Source organism: Sebastes umbrosus, chromosome 17 (assembly GCF_015220745.1).
Source record: "Sebastes umbrosus isolate fSebUmb1 chromosome 17, fSebUmb1.pri, whole genome shotgun sequence".
NCBI lineage: Eukaryota > Metazoa > Chordata > Actinopteri > Perciformes > Sebastidae > Sebastes > Sebastes umbrosus.
The window spans coordinates 2,105,906-2,126,967 of NC_051285.1; the positions used below are offsets into that span (position 1 = coordinate 2,105,906).

Genomic DNA, 21,062 nt, shown 5'->3' on the forward strand with positions numbered 1-21,062 from the left:
AGTCATAACTTAATGAGAATAAAGTCGTAATATTACAAGAATAAAGTCATAACTTAATAAGAATAAAGTCGTAATATTACGAGAATAAAGTCATAACTTAATGAGAATAAAGTCACAACTTTACGAGAAAAAAAGTCGTAATATTACGAGAATAAAGTCGTAATATTACGAGAATAAAGTCATAACTTAATGAGAATAAAGTCGTAATATTACGAGAATAAAGTCGTAATATTACGAGAATAAAGTCATAACTTAATGAGAATAAAGTCGTAATATTACGAGAATAAAGTCATAACTTAATGAGAATAAAGTCGTAATATTACGAGAATAAAGTCATAACTTAATGAGAATAAAGTCGTAATATTACAAGAATAAAGTCATAACTTAATAAGAATAAAGTCGTAATATTACGAGAATAAAGTCATAACTTAATGAGAATAAAGTCACAACTTTACGAGAAAAAAAGTCGTAATATTACGAGAATAAAGTCGTAATATTACGAGAATAAAGTCATAACTTAATGAGAATAAAGTCGTAATATTACAAGAATAAAGTCGTAATATTACGAGAATAAAGTCATAACTTAATAAGAATAAAGTCGTAATATTACGAGAATAAAGTCATAACCAAACGGTCAAACTAGGCAGCGCTGATCAAATATGAATCAATATTATGTTACGTTAATGCCTATTTCTCTCCTCAGATGTTCTCAGAATCATCTTGTAGTGCACGGTTTAGCTGGAAAATGAGAAAGTTTGTGACATTGTGAAATCTGGTGAAGGAACGCCAAGTTCTGATCACATGACCGGAGCACAGCCAATAGGAATGCTCTCTCAATGAAATGACCTGTGATTGGTCAAAGTCTCCCGTCACTTGCTAGATGTTCTAAAGTCTGAAAACAGAGCCATGAGGAGGAGCAGAAGTCTAGTTATCTCTCAGAACACTTGAATTACGATATGCTGAAAGGTTATTATGGGATTTTTTTCCCAATGATGACAAAAATATACTGACTACTGCAGCTTTAACAGACTCATAGTGTCACCCTAGATTATGTCCAATTACCAACCAGAGGTCCAAAACCCCCAAAACATTCAGTTGACTGATATGATATATCACAACGGAGGGAAGATAAACCTCACATCAGAGCAGCTGGAACCAGCGAGCGTTTTGCATTTTATGCTGGAGAAGGAAATGGAACGATTAGTAGATTGTCAGAATAGTTGCTGAAAATAGGCCAAAATCCTGAGTTTGTCTCTGCACAACATACAACCCGCTCTATCCTCAGACCGCCGAGGGGATAAAGAGATGCTGAATCAGATCCCTCTTAAAACCCATGTTCAGTTGGTTCATCCCTGAAACTAGTAGGACTGTCTCTAAACCCGATGACCTGTCACATCCCTGTGTCACGCTGTTATAGGGACACATATCAAGCCGTAAAAACAATGTCTCAAAAATAACCTATTTATTTTTTTTAATGTCATTTCTCTATTTAATTTAATTCATTTCATTAGCCTGTCGTTGTGCTGCTGCAACATCCTCCCTAAATGAAGGTCTTTATCTACATCCCACCTTCATCTACAGGCAATGTCTCCTGTACTATTAGTTATTTTTCTCCTCAGGAATGTTCAGTCACTTCAGTGTCTCTTTTGGGGTATAGTCCAGGGGTCAGCAACCTGCAGCTCTTCAGCTCCTCTCCAGTGGCTCCCTGTGGATTTATAAAAATGGAAATGAATAACTGTTTTTTGTTTACATTTTCATTTTTATTTATCATTGTTGTAGGTCTATGGTACGACGGTACGACGGAGTATTAGGGCCACATTGAGGAAAAAAAATTAATCGGAGATTTTGAGAATAAAGTCGTAATATTATAAAGTAGTAATTTTACGTGTTTTCTTTTTTCTCGTAAAGTTATGACTTTATTCTCGTAATATTTTGACTTTATTCTGTAAATCTCAGATGTTTTTCCCTCAATGTGGCCCTAATACTCCGTAGTACATTGTCTCTTTGGCCCTCACTGCATTAGACTTATATACTATATACTTAGACTATAAACTGTGTTACCTTCATCACAATGATCAAATGTTTTCGGCTCCAGACAGATTTTTTTTTTGCTTAAAATGTCTCTTTTGATAGTGAAGGTTGCTGACCCCTGGTTTAGTCTTTCATCTTCGTACACCTGTATGGACAGGTGTGTGTATGAGAACAAGTGATGGCGGAGAAAAGAATCAAACATAAGATCCTTAAGTAGAGCTGCAAAGATTAGTCACTTTACAGAAAATTAATCAGCAACCTTTTTAAATAATCGATTAATTGTTTAGGTTAATATTCAAGCAAAAATGCCAAATATTTGATGGTTCCAACTTCTTAAATGAGAAAATTAGCTGCCCAACATTATAGTAAATTGAATACCTTGGGGGTTTGGGCTGTTGGTCGAACAAAACAGGACATTTGAAGATGTAAATAATAATTATAATGTCAAGACTTACAGTAAATTTATTAGCAGGGCTCCAGAAAACCAGTGAAATGCCCTTCATTAGGCAAAATGTAGTTGTGTCGTAAATTGTTGATAGTGCATAGGAGCTTATTTTTGAATGGATCATTAAAACAAAACTGAAGCAATTGCACAAAATAAATACCTGTGTTCCTCCCTCAAACCTTTTCCACCAAGCAACCCATTAAACACACAGGATCGACCCCATCACGTATCATTTACATGGATCACCGGACGATTGTGAGACTAACAGCTTTAAGTGAGAGTTCGAACAGCACAATGAGAGGAAATGCTGTCTGTTCTTAAGAACTGCAGTCTTTTTTAAATTAGAAATTCAACCTTGAAGCTGATCGGCATCCTTTACCGTAAACTGAACGCACCGAGAAGATCTTGGGAATGATAAACAAGGTGTTCCTGTTCATAAGTAATGTCTCATTAGCCTTTTAGAGGGGAGACGGGGAATCAACGGTTCAAATCATTAGAGAAAGAACATGTGAGAATACACAAGGAATAAGTCAGGACCCTTAAGAAATAGCCCAGATAATACACTCACTAGGGAATGAATCTGAGTTATTGCTAATGATTTCCTTCCTTCCAGCCAGACGTTGGTTTCCTTTCATTTTCACTGTTTTGTGAATTAACAAAGAAAACGAAATGAAATGAAATGAATCATCCATCATGGTGAATATCTGGCTGCTTTTTATTGTTTAGTCCGTTTTACATTATCATCATACACTAAATGAAGCTGTGTGTTTAAGGACGCTTCAATGCAAAACATTTCTCAGCTAAGTGATGTCAACATCAAGGGAACATAACCAGGAAAAACAAGACTCGGTCAAAACTGAGTATACGTCTGGACCGTATAGAGTTAGTGGTCATGTCTATAATGTTTTGTGAACAGTTTTTTTCCACTTCTATCTTAATGTTTGATTGAAAGACAACTTATAATGAAGCAAATGACATTCAGTGATAGTAAATGTTAACATTTACCAGTCAGTATATTATACATTTTATACAAGGTAAAAAGGTATTAGCATGATATACAGTATGCAAAGTGTTTCAGTTTTTTATTAAAGCATGTGTATCAAAAGCATTCATCATATAAGTGGTGTGTGCCTGGCAGTGATCAATCCGAACTCCATTCAGAAAACAAGCATTTTAAAAGTTGTTTGCTTGTCGTCTTGCGGACAGACCTGACAAAGCATGAATTCTGTCTTTTTACAAATCGACATCATAATGTCATTCGGCATCATTTTGATCCGTTTATTGCAATTAAATCACAGAACAGTCTGTTTATTTTGGGTTCATACCGCCGTAGCGACGTGCGTCTTGCTAGATACAGATACAGTATGTGAATACAGCTCGCCGCCGGGTGGCGTTATTGAACCCAGACACAACGGCATTTGTTTTTCTGACATATCTGGGACTTCACCAACATGTACAAAGCAGCAACAGTGGTTATTTCTGGAGGAAAGCAAGGCGAAAATTTGCTTGGCGCTTGGTGTGAATGCACGGTAACACAATACGAAGCACAACATAACGTAACTTAAAAGAACTTAAACAATAGCACATGTACAACAACAGCACGATGTAACGATATTATTGAACCGCTGACACGCTCCCCAGAAAACGTAAACACAGAACTGTTCTCTTTTCATTTTGAAAGAGCAACGGCCAATGAGGAAACTCCAACAGTCGGCCGACCAATCCTGTAACTTCATCACTCACTCAGTGACAGACTTTTGCGTTTGTAGGGCTGGCGCTCTGCGGTCCAGCCAGAAACGACCTGCATGAGGAATTTAGGCCGGCAAAATCCCTGTCATCCTTTTAGAAATCAGGTGTGGAGGTGTGAGTTACCTTCTCTCTTATAGGAATCCATCAGTGTAATAGGCTTAGATTGCTAAGCATGCAGCGCTACATGACACAGTCCCACTTGTACAAAAACACCGAGCGGAGGGGAGGGCACTCGTTTTTCATCTTTACCAGTTCTTTAAGACCCCTCGGACTTTGACACCAAATCCCTTTAATGGCTTATGTCTGGAATCTGGAAGCTTAGAGGTTGTTTTTTTCTTTTTCTGTGTGGCGGTTTAGTGAGAGAGAGAACACACACAAATTCTTTACTTATTGCATTAGGGATTACTTTGTGTTTTATGTACTGTATGTAGTTGATGCTGTAGTTGATTAACTGTACAGTTCCTCAGCCATCAGCTCTACAAGCAAACAGCCAATCGATGGTAAACACCAGATTTAAAGTGGTGCTTTTGTTTGATTCTTTACAGTTTTACAGATCTGTCGATTAAATCAACTAATCGATTAGTTAAGTATTTCTTTAGTTGAGGACAGCTCTTGTTTTGGTTTTAGTTTACTTTTCGAGGGTTTAGCGTAGGTAACATTATTTAGGTAAAGGTTAAACGCTGTTATTCCTTTTTAGGTTTTGGTCTTTTTTTCTGTTCTTGCATACTTTAATGTAAAGAAACAGCCCAGATTGTGTCCATACGGTCTGCAAGAATTTGTCTTTGGTCTTAGATTCATCTATGCACTGTTTACTCTGCATTGGTGTTGAGTGATATGATGATGTATGTACACATTCGTCTGCATTAGTCCGTCTATAATGTCATTGATCAATCAGTTAATTGTGTAGCTGGAATCAGCAGACATCTGGAAACCTGTTTGGGTGTTCATGTGGGGCTGACCTGAACCTATCCTAGGATTATTATGATTATCTTTATTTATATCACTGGCATCACTTTTAATGTGCCTAATGCTGCTGGTCAGCATTTTTGTCGTGGATTAAAGGTGCTCTATATGATATCCAGAGCATTAATATAGCAGCAAACAACTATTTGCTATGTAAAGATATAGAGGATTAATGTCTACCTGAGCAGAGAATGAAGTTGCTCTCCCTCTGTGTGTTTTGTAATCAGAGTTTCTCTGTGCTTTGTTGACATTGCCGGGCTGGCCGTGCATGCTTTTAGTGCATGTGAGCGTGCCCCACTGGCTAACTTACGGCCGCCGCTCTGCGCTGCGCTCATACGGCGTTTACAGCTGATAACGTTGTCCTGACCAACGGCGCCTTTGTGGAAGCGTAGCACCCACCCTCCAGTTGGTTCCTGTCTGATGTGGTGGTGGACCCCTGATTTCTATTCACCTGATGTTGAGTCGTGCTTTGGTCCAGCCACTGATATAATGTTCAGATGTCACTCACCTGTCCTGTCTGCCAACGGTACGTTTTTGGACGGCAGCTACTCTGTATTTAGTTCATATTTCAAGACATGTACGACCCCGGTCATTGTGCCACAGATCATCAGTATACATACATACATCATACAACTGGATGGAAGTAGTTCTTATGTTGGACTATGTTCCATCATTGTGTTGTAAACAGTCATTTATTGGTCGAAGGCTTCAATTCATGTTGACTTCTTTTGCGAAAAGACACACTCGTCAGTCTAAAAGGTGGCAGGTGGAATGAAGACTTTCTCCTTTTAGTGAAACTCTCCTGGTCGCTTCGCACTTAGAGAGGCAGCGAGAAAGACTAGAAACTCCAAACAAAGTCCTTAAAAACACACACACACACACATTCCTGAAACACACGACGTGAAGGACCGAGCAGCGCGCAGACTCGCCAAACCAAAGGCCCGATTCATCTGAAATCCCTTTCACAGCATGCCAAGGTGCACGGGGTCAAAGTGCAGCCCTGCAAACTGTTAACTAGGATCTGAACCGAGGCCGGCTCGCACACCGCTGCAGTGTAGTTTTCTTTAATACATAACCAACCATATTATAACTTATTTATCTGTGGCAGCTCACAGCAGACAACAGACATTATTAGTGCTGCTTCTCACCACAACAGCTACTTCTTCATCTATTCTACTATTCAGGGCAGCTTTGATTCCCATTCGTACCCCTTGAATTAGAGCTGAAACAATTAGTTCATTAATGGATAAGTCAATCAATTTGATTAAATCTTTTTACTGGCATTTTCCCCCATTACTTTAAACACCATTCTCCCTTGCTAAATATCTGTTGGTTACAGCTTCTTCTTTTATGTCTCATATAAACTGGGAATTTTTTTTTCGGAAACTTGTGTTTGTGGGATTATTTCTCTGTTGTTATAATGCTAATGGTCATTGTATTTTACATGGTTGTAAAGCCTGTTTATTTACCTTCGCAATGATGCCCAACTTGTAAGGATCATGCATTTGTGGGATGAGCAGCACAGCTGATTATGTGGGTAGCGCCCAAGAAAAATTTACCAAAATGCTCCGTCAATGGTAAACAGTGTATTCTCCTGTTGGTGTTGACTCTTGTTTTGAGTTGTTTGGTGGATTGGATGATTGAACTCTCTATCAGTAACAAGGAACAAACAAGACATATTGGCAGACTGGTTGGTTGCACGTGCGTTACGAAAGTGAGGGCCCGCATCGTCGGGGAGGTGGAGCGTGATCACGTGCGATAGGACCCTAAAGATGCTGACGAGAAGTTAACGTCACGCTGCTGTAAAGTGATATCGGTGCCGTTGTGTCGGAGCCGTTTTGCGAGTACGAGTACATGAGCACAGTATCGGTATCGGTGCATCCCTACGCTCTTGTATTACCTTCCTGCTGGTATTTCAGGTGATTGATGATGGTATGGGCATCTGCTGTTTGCTTTGGATTACAATGTCAGCAAAAACTCCTCCGCCTGTTCAGCCTCAGAAACATTTACATTTATGGTGTTTACATAACGCCGTTACCTACAGAAACGAGTGCAGTAATTAAAATAAGCTTTAATTCCTTCATCACAACGGTTGCAAGGAGGCTGGCAAATGACCCTTGATTAGAAACTTCAGTAAACAGAAGCATAAAAGACATTCAAGGACCAGTCAGCTTTGACTTCACAGCTGCAGTCATGTAGAAACTTTCCCATTATAGTGCGGAGTTTAGGAATGAAGAAAGACAGCAAGCCTTATTTTGACATTGACAGCTTTGTGTGTTTTAAAGTCGTCCTGCCCGGGGCCCTCCAGAGGAAGAGTCACTGATAACCTGATGTTCTTTATCTGAATGTCTAATGTACCTGCAGTACCTATACGTGACTCCCAGATTGTAGTGCTGATTGCAAATCTTCTATTCCAGCCATGTTTTCTCTTAGTGAGTCATGCATTCTGCGTTTAAAAAGGTGGCAACAGGCTCTGAAAACTTAATCAACATATTAAAGTTTCTGATAAACTTTTAGAGGAACTGAAATGAGAATAAACTGGGAACAAAAGAAGAGAAAATCTCTGGATGTTTTATTAAAAAAAAAGGCATCAGCCAAGGTTGCCTATTCTTCAGAGTGCCGTATCATCCATCCACCCTTTGCAGTGACGCATTGAATGCATACCGTCAGGTGAAAGGAATGTTATCTGGATAACGCGCCGTCACTTTTACGAGGAGGGTAATGTGCAGAGTGACTGAGGCAGCTGTAATTTGTCTTCTTTTTTTATGATGAATTCACATTTTATTTGGATGCTTTACGCATAATGGATTAAACCGTGAGGGTGTGTGATTTGTTTTTTCACTGTTAGAGACCTAGAGCGGTTATGAGAAGTAGTTGGAAGCCTTAAAGCTCGACTCGAGGAATTTCTACACTGCTCTGAATGAGCGTTTCTGTGACTCACCGTTCAGATATGCAGCCCGCCTCTCTGCGTGTTTGCACTTTGCCGCACGCTTTGTCAGTTTGCATTAGAGCGCCGAGGCCCGGCCTGGCTGTTTACCTTGGTATGTGAAACCTGGGGGTGTGTGTGTGTGTGTGTGTGTGTGTGTGTGTGTGTGTGTGTGTGTGCTTGGCTGATATTGGGTTTTTAAAGGCTGATATCTCACCTGTATTGATATATATCCTGCGAATTCATTTATGACCACTTTGATACCAAAAAAAAACATCACAAGAACTCGGTGTTTTGCTCCCGGAGTTATAGTCTCAGATAAGCTTCTTAAAAAACATGCAGACCATCATGTGACTCTCTCCACTGAAACCCATACTTGGTTATTAATTGGTGGGTTTAGCAGTTATATAAGACAGAGTGAGCCACTCTGGACGTACAGTAAGGAGGAGGATCGAGGTCTACATTACGTCTCATTTGTGGAAAAGAAATATACAGAGAAAATAAAACTTTTCTACTTTTTATTTGTATTTATCCTGATGTAGTCGGGGTTGACCCAACCAGGACAAAACAATATGCTTTTGAGTGCAAGTGCACGCTTTTGTGCTATGCATGTGAATGTTTTCACCAGTAACACTCGATTAATCTGCTTTGAAAGAAGCTGGGATCAAAGAATTTAGACTTTTTTTTCTTAAAGAATGACTCAAAGTGATAAACTAGGATGTGAGGGGCTCCCACAGCCGTCGCAGGCAGTTCCACCACTACAGCAGTGAAGCATGTGAGAGGCACTACAAGTGGTTATTGAGTGACTGACAGTGAAATGGAGGCCGGGCCGCCGCCGCCGCTGTAAGCTGGTTCTCGGTGACGGAGAGCGAGGAGTTTAGGTCAGCCGGGCAGCGAATCCCCTCGGCTCGCCCATTACATGACAGGATTTAGTGTGTGAGAGGAGAGAGAGGAATGAAATAATGGGGATGTGGATACGCAGCCAGCCAACCAGCTGGCTCTCTCTGGGATCAGCGGTTGGCCGAAGCCTCCCCGTCTCCCTGAGCTAAATTTAGAGCGGAGCTGAGGGGGTCTTCTCTGGGCCCCCTTTCATTATTCATCGGCTGAAAAAGGACCCAGTTCAGTTTCTCCCTTCAGCGGCGAGCCGCTGCTCGGTGTTTGTTTGTGTCTGTAGTCACGAAACACAAGAGGCAGCAGAGGAGAGAAGCCACAGAGAGGAGAGCTTTTTACTCTGCTGGATGTTGTTGTCTCCCGTCATGAAATCAATGAGAAGTGCTTCTCATTATGGGTGATGTGAGATTTCAGATTCTGTTGGTGGGGATCTGGACACAGTTTAGTGCAGGGGTCAGCAACCTTTATTATCAAAAGAGACATTTTATGCAAAAACAAACAATCTGTCTGGAGCCGCAAAACATGTGATCATTGTGATGAAGGTAACACAGTTTATAGTCTAAGTATATAGTATATAAGTCTAATGCAGTGAGGGCCAAAGAGACAATGTACTACGGAGTATTAGGGCCACATTGAGGGAAAAAACATCTGAGATTTACACAATAAAGTCAGAATATTATGAGAAAAAAGTCGTAACATTACGAGAATAAAGTCATAAATTAACGAGAAAAAAAAGTCGTAATATTACGAGAATAAAGTCATAACTTAACGAGAAAAAAAGAAAATATCACGTAAAATTACTAAAAACAAAAAACAGTTATTCATTTCCATTTTTAAAAATCCAATTATGTGGCTCCGGAGCTGCAGGTTGCAGACCCCTGGTTTAGGAGAATGATGTGACTAGTTGTCTTTATGACATTTTTTAAGATTGTTTGTTTGTTAATGGTTAATGATTGTCAGTGAGGCCAGTGTCGATATTATATTTAAGTTTCATAGCAAAGCAATACTTTACATTTTCAGGGTTTGAGCCAGAGTGCCATCTGCAGCAATGACCCAAATGTTCCCTTAAAAAAAAAATCAAAAGTAGGATCAATGCTGTCAGCAGCAGTCTTCTTGTCTTTGGATTGTTTAGATTTAGATTGTGTTACGAGAGTTGGCTAAACTACAAAATGAAACTATTGTCTGTCACGTAGTAAACATGCATTTCAAACCAGTGTCTGTACGCTGTGGTTTGACGTTCAGTATATCTTGTTCACACTCACAGTGTTGTTTGTTGTCCCTCTTGGATGGAGCGTTGACCCCTTAGACACGTACTAATGTTCCCGTTAGTGACTCAAACAGCGATAAAACATGAAGTTCTGCTTGACTTGATATTTAATCTTTGAATGCTATCTCTGGTGTATGAATGGAGCTCGTATTATAAAGTCCTCTGGAGTCTAATCTTTATATGGGACTAGAAGGACAAAGGATGTTATCTTGATCGTATCAGTTGAATACAGTTCTCTGTTATACAGCCCCAATGAATATTAATTACCAGTAGTTTTAAAAACACGACAGGCACTTTATAACTTATCAACGTTGTATCACACATTCCCGTCATTACACGGTGATTTTAGAAACTAAACAACAACAGTTGGGATTAAAATCTCCGTCTCACTCAGACTCCGTTCTGTCAAAGTGGTTGAATTCAGCGTCCCGGCTGCTGCAGTGAACTCTGGGTAAGGCCGCTGTAAGGCCGAGGGTTGCCCCAGAAACCTCCAGGCGATGCGTCAGCGCTGCTTGTGGAATGCCACGGGCCGGTTTCCTCCTATTGTGACCGGCTAGAGAGACCCCCACCACCCCCACACCACCACCACCACCACCCTTTTCTCCTTCTCCCCCCTTCGAGGTGAATAGAGGACTCAGTGAAACACCAGACTACCCACCCCCTCCTCTCACACACTCTCTCTCTCCCTACCGCCTCCTGAAACTGCTTTCAGTGAGCCGCGATGAATCCATGTTTTAGGTTGGACATTTTTTTAGACTTATTCAGACTCTATAATAACGGTAGCATCATGCTAGGGCAGGGGTCAGCAACCTTTATTATCAAAAGAGACGTTTAGGCAAAAAGAAAATCTGTCTGGAGCTGCAAAACATGTGATCATTGTGATGAAGGTAACACAGTTTATAGTCTAAGTATATAGTATATAAGTCTAATGCAGTGAGGGACAAAGAGACAATGTACTACGGAGTATTAGGGCCACATTGAGGGAAAAAAGCCGGAGGTTTTCAGAATAAAGTTATAATATTACGAGAAAAAAGTCATAATATTATGAGAATAAAGTCATAACTTTACGAGAATAAAGTCGTAATATTACGAGAATAAATTCATAACTTTACGAGAATAAAGTCATAACTTTACGAGAATAAAGTCGTAATATTACGAGAATAAATTCAGAACTTTACGAGAATAAAGTCATAACTTTACGAGAAAAAAGTCATAATACTACGAGAATAAAGTCATAACTTAACGAGAGAATATATTCATAATATTACCAGAAAAAATGTCATAAATTTACGAGAATAAAATCATAACTTTACGAGAAATAAAGTCGTAATATTACGAGAATAAAGTCAATAATGTGGCAAACACAGCCTCCCTCTTTCATTCCTTCAACCAACTTCTTGAAAAGGTCGGCGTTGCGATATTTACGTATATTCAAAAAACCTGTTGACATCCAAGTCTTTCATGATGTTTAAAAGTACGAGTGTTTCTCCTTCCAAACAGAAATGTGGGCTTTTCTTTTGGGCATGCATCTCTGCAAACTGTCGGCTAGTTGGTTTGAGTTCAACGCACAGAGCTGGACGTAAACAGGCAAGAGGCCGTGTGCCGAAAACTGCTGTGAAAAACCCCAATTGAGACGCATATTCTGAATGAATACATGTCCAAAGACTGCTCCTAAAAACTGAATAATATCAGCATATCCCACAGGTCTTAATACTTAATAACATGTCTTCATTCAGAATAAAGCCTAATATCCAAACGGAAGATGCTGTTTACCCATAACAAATAAAAGTAGTGTAATATTAGTGTGCATGTAAAAGTAGTCCATGTAAACACTCCATTAATGACATTTTAATGAACTGAAAGTCATATAGATTTGCACAGAGTTTGGTGTGTTTCTGAGGTGTCTGTCCTTAAATGAGTGCTCATTAATAAATCATTTAATTTAGTGTACTGCTCCGCTGATCGAGGATTCAGCACCCGGCCATACACAGCTGGATCTGTGCTGATTTATTCTCATATTCTGTGATTTTAGCAGTGATTTATTTAATAAAGGATCACACTGATTATAGTTGTAATCTTGTTAATGCATCAATCATTTTTTCTGCTTAATCAATCAAAAGTTTAGTGTTAAATAGTGACACCTACCAATCCTTCCAGAGCTGAAAGGGTCGTGAAACGGCTTATATAATCTGTAAAAGAGTAAAAGAAAACTCAAAGGTATTCAATTTACGTGTACGATGACGTGAAATACAGAAGAGCAGGAGTTTTACACATTTCAGAAGCTGAATCCAATTTGATTTCCTCCATAATGACATAATCATCCAAATTGTTTGATTGGCAAACTGCTTTTGTGTGAACAACAATTGTCGGTGTGGTATGAATTGCACACATACCTGAAATGCTTTGTCGGATGGGAGAAAGCTGATGGGAGTGTTTTGAGAGTTTAGAGAGTTCAGATGATGTGTTTGTCATGTTTAGAGGTGCAGGCACACACACACACACACACACACATCACAAATATGTGCACCTGTTTGGGCACATTTTAATCTACCTGGAAGGTAAGGTGAGGTAATCTTTATTATCCCCGAGGGGCATTTGCTGCACAGCCAGCAGCAATACAATCATCATACCGACAACATTACATGGTGTTATTCAACAGACAAACAGCAGCAGGGACCAATGAGTTCTTAAATCTACTGGTCATGCATCTGCTACCAGATGGAAGAAACTCACTGAACAAAGAGTGACGAAGGTCTGCAAGGACTGACTGAGTCTTCTTTGTGACTCTATCCTTGTACACTTGTGTCAATACACATATAGACGTGCGACTTCCTTGTCTTTCATTTGATAATCAATATGTAAAATCCTGAAGTTTACCCACAATCCCGGTAAAATAACTTTTTAAAACTGCTGTGTATGTGTTGTATTTCATGCACACCTGACGAGGTCTGTGATGTTTGTTGATCACGGTGGAGATGATTCTGTTTCTGAATCTGTTCTCTGATTGTGTTTCCTTCAGGCAGACGAAGCCTCTGTCGTTTGCCGACTGCATCGGAGATGAGCTACCGATCGGTTGGGAGGAGGCGTACGATCCCGGCATCGGGCCGTACTATGTCGACCACAACACCAGTGAGTTTACTTTAGTCATCTGTTACTTCTTACTTGTTATTCTTTCTGCTCATCTCTCCATCTTTACTCTCCATTTTCTCCCCCCTTATCATTCCTGCTCTTATCCCTGATTAACTCTTAAATATGCAAGATATACATAGATCAGAGAACTTAAAAAAAACCACTCTGGTTTAATTGTTTAAATTGGTCATCCAGCAGTTCTAATAATCAGGAAGTGTCTTATCAGTCTTCAACATTATGCCATATCTTAAAAGGCGTTTATTGTTAAGGTTAACCAGAATAAATACAAGTCATGTGATAAGGTCTGATAACTCATCTCTGATTGACTGAGTCACATCTGTTGATTTAAACAACGCAAACACTGAAATCATCACAAGTTCAATATAAATGCAACATGTGTCTTTTATGCAATGTAACCTCTCTTCCTCCAGCGCTCATTGTCTTCCTCTTCACCTTGTTTCTCCTCTCCAGAGAGCACCCAGCTGGAGGACCCGCGGTCCCAGTGGCAGCGGGAGCAGGAGTTCATGTTGCGGGACTACCTGGCCGTGGCCCGCGACGCGCTCAGCGCCCAGAAGGAGATTTACCAGGTGAAGGAGCAGAGGCTCCGCCTGGCGCAGCAGGAGTACCGGCAGCTCAACGACACGTGGAGGGACAAGACGACGTCGCAGACCAGCTGTGAGTACCGACTACCGAAGGAGAAACCACAGACATGGCGTAGCTCGTTCTGTTTTACATTTACATCCCTGTGGATTTTCCACATTTTCTTTTTCTCTTGTAAAGTTATGACATTATTCTCGCAATATTACGCCTTTTTTTTCTCGTTAAGTTCTAGTTCGAGAAAATCAACATGAAAAAAATATATAATGTGCCGTTCTTTAACACCTCTCTGTTCTCTTCTCATCTTTTCTTTCCTGCAGTGAATTCCAGATCGTCCTCGTCCAGCAAGTACGACCCAGACATCCTAAAAGCAGAAATAACCACAGCCAAAAGTCGGGTAAGAGCCTCTCCTTCCTGAATGTGTTAACAACGTGAAACAGTAGACAGTTTGGCGGCAACTATTTTAGATAATCGATTAATCATTAAAGGTCCCATATTGAAAAAAGTGAGATTTTCATGTCTTTTACATTATAAAGCAGTTTTAAGTGCTATAAAAATACTGTTAAACTATCAAAATGCTCATTATATGCAGTAATACACGCAGCCCGTATTCAGAAATTGTGCGTTTGAAACAAGCCGTTAGGATTTCTGTCCATTTGTGATGTCACAAATATACAATATTTAGACCATTACACGGTTTTAAACGTAAACATACTAAATGTGTCCCAGTTTATTTCCTGTTGCAGTGTATGTAAATAACATCAGCTGACAGGAAGTAAACATGGACCCAAACTGTTGCCTAGCAACGCAATTCTGTTGCAATTCCATTGAAATGCACTAAAACGGAGCGTTTCAGACAGAGGGAGAATACAGGTATGTTCAGACAGACAGTATGAGGAAAATAAAGTTTTTTTTTAACATTACAGCATGTAAACATGTTCTAGTAGAAACACAAAATACAAGTATGAACCTGAAAATGAGCACGATATGGGACCTTTAAAGTAATTTTTCATTCAAAAAAATTGCAGAAAATGCTGTTTTCAGCCTCTCGAATATGGAGATTTCCTGCTTTTCTCTGTTTTATATCATATTAAATTGAATATCTTTGGGTTGTGGACTGACAAAACAAGACAATTAAAAACATCACCTTGCACCAGCTTGTTCACTCAGAGAGAAAATCACATCTCAAACAGGAAGCCACTACTCCATCCTTTTACTCTCTTGCTCTCTTGCTCTACTGGCTGTGGATCAAATATGTAGCAGAGTCACCTGCACCAACACCAGTCACCCAAGTTTAGCACTTTAATTGGTGGAAAGCACCCTGACCGCATTATTAAATTCATTCTAAATTTAGCTTATGACAAAGTTCTTCATACCACAACAAATAGTTTGTCTCTTCTCTGTGTCTCAGGTGAACAAGCTGAAGCGGGACCTGGCCTGTATGAAGCAGGAGCTGCAGTTCAAAGAACAAGGCTTTGAGACCCTCAAAGAGTAAGTGGTGCATCCCGACGTCCTCACTCACACAGCTACTGATGCACTCGTCCTGACGTCCTCACTCACACAGCTACTGATGCACTCGTCCTCTCTCCTTCTTGCTGAAGGGCGTTTATATCTGTTGACCGCCGACTCTGGGATTTGATCCTCGCGCTTTTACGCTACCACCAGCCCTCCTAATTTAATTTGACGAGCAAAGCAAGACAGTCAGAATCTGACTTGAATAGCAAGTATACGTGTGACCTTCCCCTCTGCTTTCACAGATATATCTTCTGCCTTCAGAACACCTCCGGCGGAAGGTACGAGGGAGTATTAGAGCCACATTGAGGAAAAAAATAAATGTGAGATTACGAGAATAAAGTCAAAGGTTTACGGGAAAAAAGTCATAATATTATAAAGTAGTAATTTTACATTTTATTTTATTTTTGTCTCGTAAAGTTTTGACTTTATTCTCGTAATATTACGACTTTTTTTCTGTAAAGTTTTGACTCTATTCTCGTAATATTACGACTTTTTTTCCGTAAAGTTATGACTCTATTCTCGTAATATTACGACTTTCTTTCTCGTAAAGTTATGACTTTATTCTCGTACTATTACGACTTTTTTTCCGTAAAGTTATGACTCTATTCTCGTAATATTACGACTTTCTTTCTCGTAAAGTTATGACTTTATTCTCGTACTATTACAACTTTTTTTCTCGTAGTTATGACTTTTTTTTCCGTAATAATACAACTTTTTTTCTCGTAGAGTTATGACTTTATTTTCTTAATATTACGACTTTTTTTCCCGTAAAGTTATGACTTTATTCTCAGATTTTGGATAATGTAGGATGTTGCTCTACATTTCTCCGTTCCCACTTACAGCCATATTCTCTCTCGTATCAAGACCCGCATCCGATATATTTCTGAGTCGTGGTGCTGCGGAGGCAGTTGTTGGTGCCTTTAAGCATATTCTGGACAACATTGTGGAACCTCCTCTTTCTGTAGCGCTGCATGTCGTTTAGCAGGTGGATGTTTTTCTCTGGAGGCGGCTCAATCCATTCCTCCATAGAAGTTAACTTTAAATGTGTCGTAGCGGGTTTTGGCATCGCTTAGCAACCATGACAACACATTACGTTTTGTTCTCCGACGCGGAGTGATACCAAGGAATTAGATAGTCATAGCCGTGGTATGTGGGTATTATATCACAGCTATGAACCAATCAGATTGCTTTGATTTGAGCTACCTGTTTTATAATCAATGTGTTATGCTCTTTTAGTTGCCTAGCAACAGAACAACTCACTTTGACTGAATTAAAAACAAAACATAGGTGATCAGGGAGCGGGAATAAAGGTTTCAACACCTGAGACTCAAAAAACACATTTTTACTCTCATCAAATGTTTTTATTGTTTGCTGACAGAAAAAAAAGGTTGAAGATGAAGAGCTGTTTTTCCTTCTTGTTTTACTCTGAGCAGAGATGTTAACAGCATCTCCACACATTTTTAAAATGATTCAGCGTTGTCTGAATCGTGTTTCCTCTCCCGTGTACTCGCTCTAATGTGCTCTAGCCTTGTCTCACCCTTCTTTCATTGGTCTCTTATCCTTATCTATGACACCATCGCTCAGGCATCACGGGAATATAGTTGTCCACGCAGAGATGGACGAGTCGACACTTCCTGTACTGTTGTTGGAATTTGTCCTGTTGGAACTGTAAATGTGAAGTCGAACGGAAGAAAGTTAGAAACTTGAGTGCGGCTTATCAGCTCAGTTATTGCCTCACGCATTATCACACATTCCATCCGATCATTAAACACTAACACCTCTATAAACGCGCCAGTGGAACAACAGCTGAGGAATGTGCATTGAAATGGAAACACCCCTTCGATGTGACCTTCTTCCACACCTCAGAATATAACGTCGGAAAGTGCAAGGTGTACCAGATTTAAAAAGGATTCATTCTCAGTCTGAAGCAGATCTTCTTTTGTTTTTGAATTTCACCACATTAGAAAGCTGACATGCAGATCCCCCCCCCGTGGGGTCGATGTTGAATTGAACAGGAATGTCCGGTCTGTTTGTCTTGCCTCCCGGTAAGCACAGTGAGAGTGTCAGGAGGATTAAAGAGTAGCTGAGGGCTGAGAGTGGTTGGACGGCATTCCTCCGTGACTTTCCTCTCCTGTTGCAGTCATCAGACGGCATCCAACAACCAATCACTGTGTGCAGGAATACGAATAAGCTTAGACTGGAATGCAGCTGAACGCTGAACACTGCTCCTGTTAAGAATTTTGCAAAATTACTGGTGCACAAGAGGGCGTTTTATGTTTTCTGTCATGCAGAACAGAAAAGGTGACAGCATAATAAGCAGAAAGGCATGCTGTTTTTCTTGGTTTGGGTTACGTCACTTAGTTCCAACGAAGGAGAAGAATATTTTAAACCAGCAGTTCCCAACATGGTCATATGATGAATCAGACCTCAGGTACGGATGTCACAATGCTACAAATGTAGTAGTCGATACCAATACCAGAGAGTACTTCTCTGTGCCTAAAGACCCTCGTTAACAGCCAGCTGGAGGGTGAGAGCGACACACGGCAGGCTGGGGAGTCTCGCATACGAGGCGGTGCGCCGGGACCGGCTCTAGGTCGACTTAGAAAGGCTCGGGGTGAAGGTGCTTCCCGGGGCCGTGGACCAAGTGTCACTGGGGCGGACTATCCTCAGTGCGCCCCAACCGCGTCGTGCCCCCAGAATGGGGCTCTGCCCACGTAAAAGGCGCCAGGGGTCTGCGGCGATGTCTGCAACCCACCTGACCCGTCTTGAAACACGGACCAAGGTGTCCAACACACGTGCGATTCAGAGGGTGCAAGCAAAACCCTGTGGTGCAATGAAAGTGAGGGCCGGCGCGCACCGGCTGAGGTGGGATCCCGGCCCCGCGGGGTCGTGGAGGTGGAGCGCGAGTGCGTGCGATAGGACCCGAAAGATGGTGACGAGAGATTAACGTCACGCTGCCGTAAAGTGGTATCGGTGCCGTTGTATCGGAGCGGTTTTGCGAGTACGAGTACATGAGCACAGTATCGGAAACGGTATCCGTGCATTCCTAGAATTTACCTTCGCCCAATACTTTTTACTGAATAGAGCTTGAAAGCATCATAATGTAAACCTCAATGGATCCTCCGTATGTTAGCTGTTCCGCTATTTAGCCCAGCAGGACTGTGCTGCCCAGCGGCGGCTAACCGCTAACGTTAACTAGCTCTCCTCCTGTCGATTTCAACACAGATTTGTTGTTCACAATGTAGTAGTAGTCCGTTAGTCTCTCGAGCCCTGATCCCCGGTACGAAAAAACGAGTACCCTCAAGTTTTCCGAATTTCGGCATCGACTTGGTGCCGAAGTATCGGTTCACCTGACATCCTTAGTTTCAAGATGATTATCAGTATAGAAAGGCAGAGAAAACATTTGTCACTGGAGAGGAGCTGAAGATACGCATGTGGCTCTGGAGCCGCAGGTTGCAGACCCCTGGTCTAGGCAGAGGATTGTGGGTCAGAATAGCCAGAAAAGCATGCTTGCTTGCATACTGCAAAATACGACAGGATGTAGTAGGACATCCTGGTATTTTTTGGCATACTGCATTTGACATATTATGTTTTGGGACATGCTAAATCTTTAGTAAATTGTAGGGCAGTATGGGTATTGGAACGCACAAAGTGTTTTTGATAAGGACACTTCAGAAAAGTGGATTGTTTACCAAAGCATGAGCTCTGGTTGTCGAGGTAAAAGACAGCTCCCTTGACCATGAATGTACGTGGTTGTCCAAGAAAAAACTTTTTTACTCATTTAAAATGTGCAATGTTTAGTGTGGAATTTCAGTGTCACTTTAAAATGTGACTGCAGTAAGTTAAATGTTTCAGCTTGGTATCTCTTATCTCTCTCTTCTCTGCGTTATTGTAAAGAGGTGGTTGTGATTGTAATTATAAAACGGTTCATAACAGCGTTTTCACTCTGTGTTTGAGAAGGACTTAAAGAGGATTACTTGTTCTCTCTGCCTGTTACAGACAAGTGCCTCTCTCCCTCCCCTCACTTCCTCATTCTCTACCTTGTTTTCTCCCTCTCTCTCTCTCTGTCCTCCCCCTCGTCCCTCTCTGAAGAATGTGGAAGGACCTGTTATTCAGATGCATGCATGACTTGCTGATGACAGCGTCTACGTACAGAGCTGCTGCTGCCTCTGATGGCTGTTTGCTGCAGTGACTCTTCTGTCTGTTCTCCCTGCAGACGGGTCTTTCCCAGTCTGCCTTCAGCAGAAAAACACTATCTAACGTGTGTTAACCAGAAGCTGAGCAAACATTTAATATTGTAATCAAAGTGATCAGGAGGATGTCCACACCGAGCCGGCTCTGTGCGTAAACACATACCTGTGAAATGTTTTCGAAAGGTCGCTGAGTCACCTCCTGCTTTACGTGAACACCTGTTCCGTTTTAACACCGCTGAACTCACAATGTAGTTGTTCTCACGAACCCTTAAATTCTGAGTTGAAGGTTGTAGTTTATTGTAGATAGAAAACAGTTGCATATTAAAATAAGACAGTAAGTTTTGATGCTGACGCCGCAGTTTTTTAATATTCAGCCCATCATGGTGTTGTGAGTCTAAAGGTTTTTTTATTTCCTCTGGAGGAGGTTTACAAATTAGAGAAATCAGCTAGTGCAGCGATTGATGTGGGGAAAACAAAGACCTGCATATTTGCTGGTCTCAATGGCACATGTTTGAGAACCATGAGCCCCTGGATCAGGGGTCAGCAACCTGCAGCTCTGGAGCCACATGCGTCTCTTTAGCTCCTCTCCAGTGGCTCCCTGTGGATTTATAAACATGGAAATGAATAACTGTTTTTTGTTTACATTTTCATTTTTATTTATCTTTGTTGTAGGTCTATGGTACGACGGAGTATTAGGACCACATGGAGGGAAAAAAATAAATCCTAAAGTTATGACTTTATTCCTGTAATGTTACGATTTTATTCTGTAAATCTCAGATTTTTATTTCCCCTCAATGTGGCCCTAATACTCCGTAGTACATTGTCTCTTTGGCCCTCACTGCATTAGACTTATATACTATATACTTAGACTATAAACTGTGTTACCTTCATCACAATGATCAAATGTTTTGCGGCTCCAGACAGTTCTTTTTGCCTAAAATGTCTCTTTTGATAGTAAAGGTTGCTGACCGTAGAGAAACAAGACGGTGTAGTTCACAGGCTGCAGAGATACCAAATGAAACACTAAATCAATACGTTGCTGAGGTTTGTTAACGCAGTAGAGCGCTCACAAACATAATTTAGATAAATCCAGACATTATTTCCTCAGAGAATAACTGCTCAAAAAGAGCAGCTCGGAAGATGTGCGTGAGGAAAAGTGAATGAGTAATGCTGCGCCACCACCTGCTGTCTGTCGAAGTGCCCTTGAGCGAGTTCTTCTGCCTTCCCACGATTCCAGAGAAGCCTGTCGAGTGACTGCCAGTAAAAAAAGGCTGTGGTTACACTGGGCAGCTTTCCCTCCACACTCAGTGTAACTGTATGGAAATGAGTCAAAGTGTTGCTGTAATGTTGTGCACG

At 40.9% G+C, this 21,062-nt stretch overlaps 1 protein-coding gene across 2 annotated transcripts in view; it reads left to right on the plus strand.

Moving 5' to 3' along the window:
• wwc1 (WW and C2 domain containing 1) overlaps positions 1–21,062 on the plus strand; it is a 49,636-nt gene that overhangs the window by 1,335 nt on the left and 27,239 nt on the right. For both annotated transcript variants that reach the window (XM_037748548.1, XM_037748549.1), the window contains 4 exons: positions 13,292–13,401; positions 13,873–14,076; positions 14,319–14,395; positions 15,410–15,489. In XM_037748548.1, the coding sequence (XP_037604476.1) occupies positions 13,292–13,401; positions 13,873–14,076; positions 14,319–14,395; positions 15,410–15,489 (471 nt within the window). The remainder of the gene's footprint in view (positions 1–13,291; positions 13,402–13,872; positions 14,077–14,318; positions 14,396–15,409; positions 15,490–21,062) is intronic.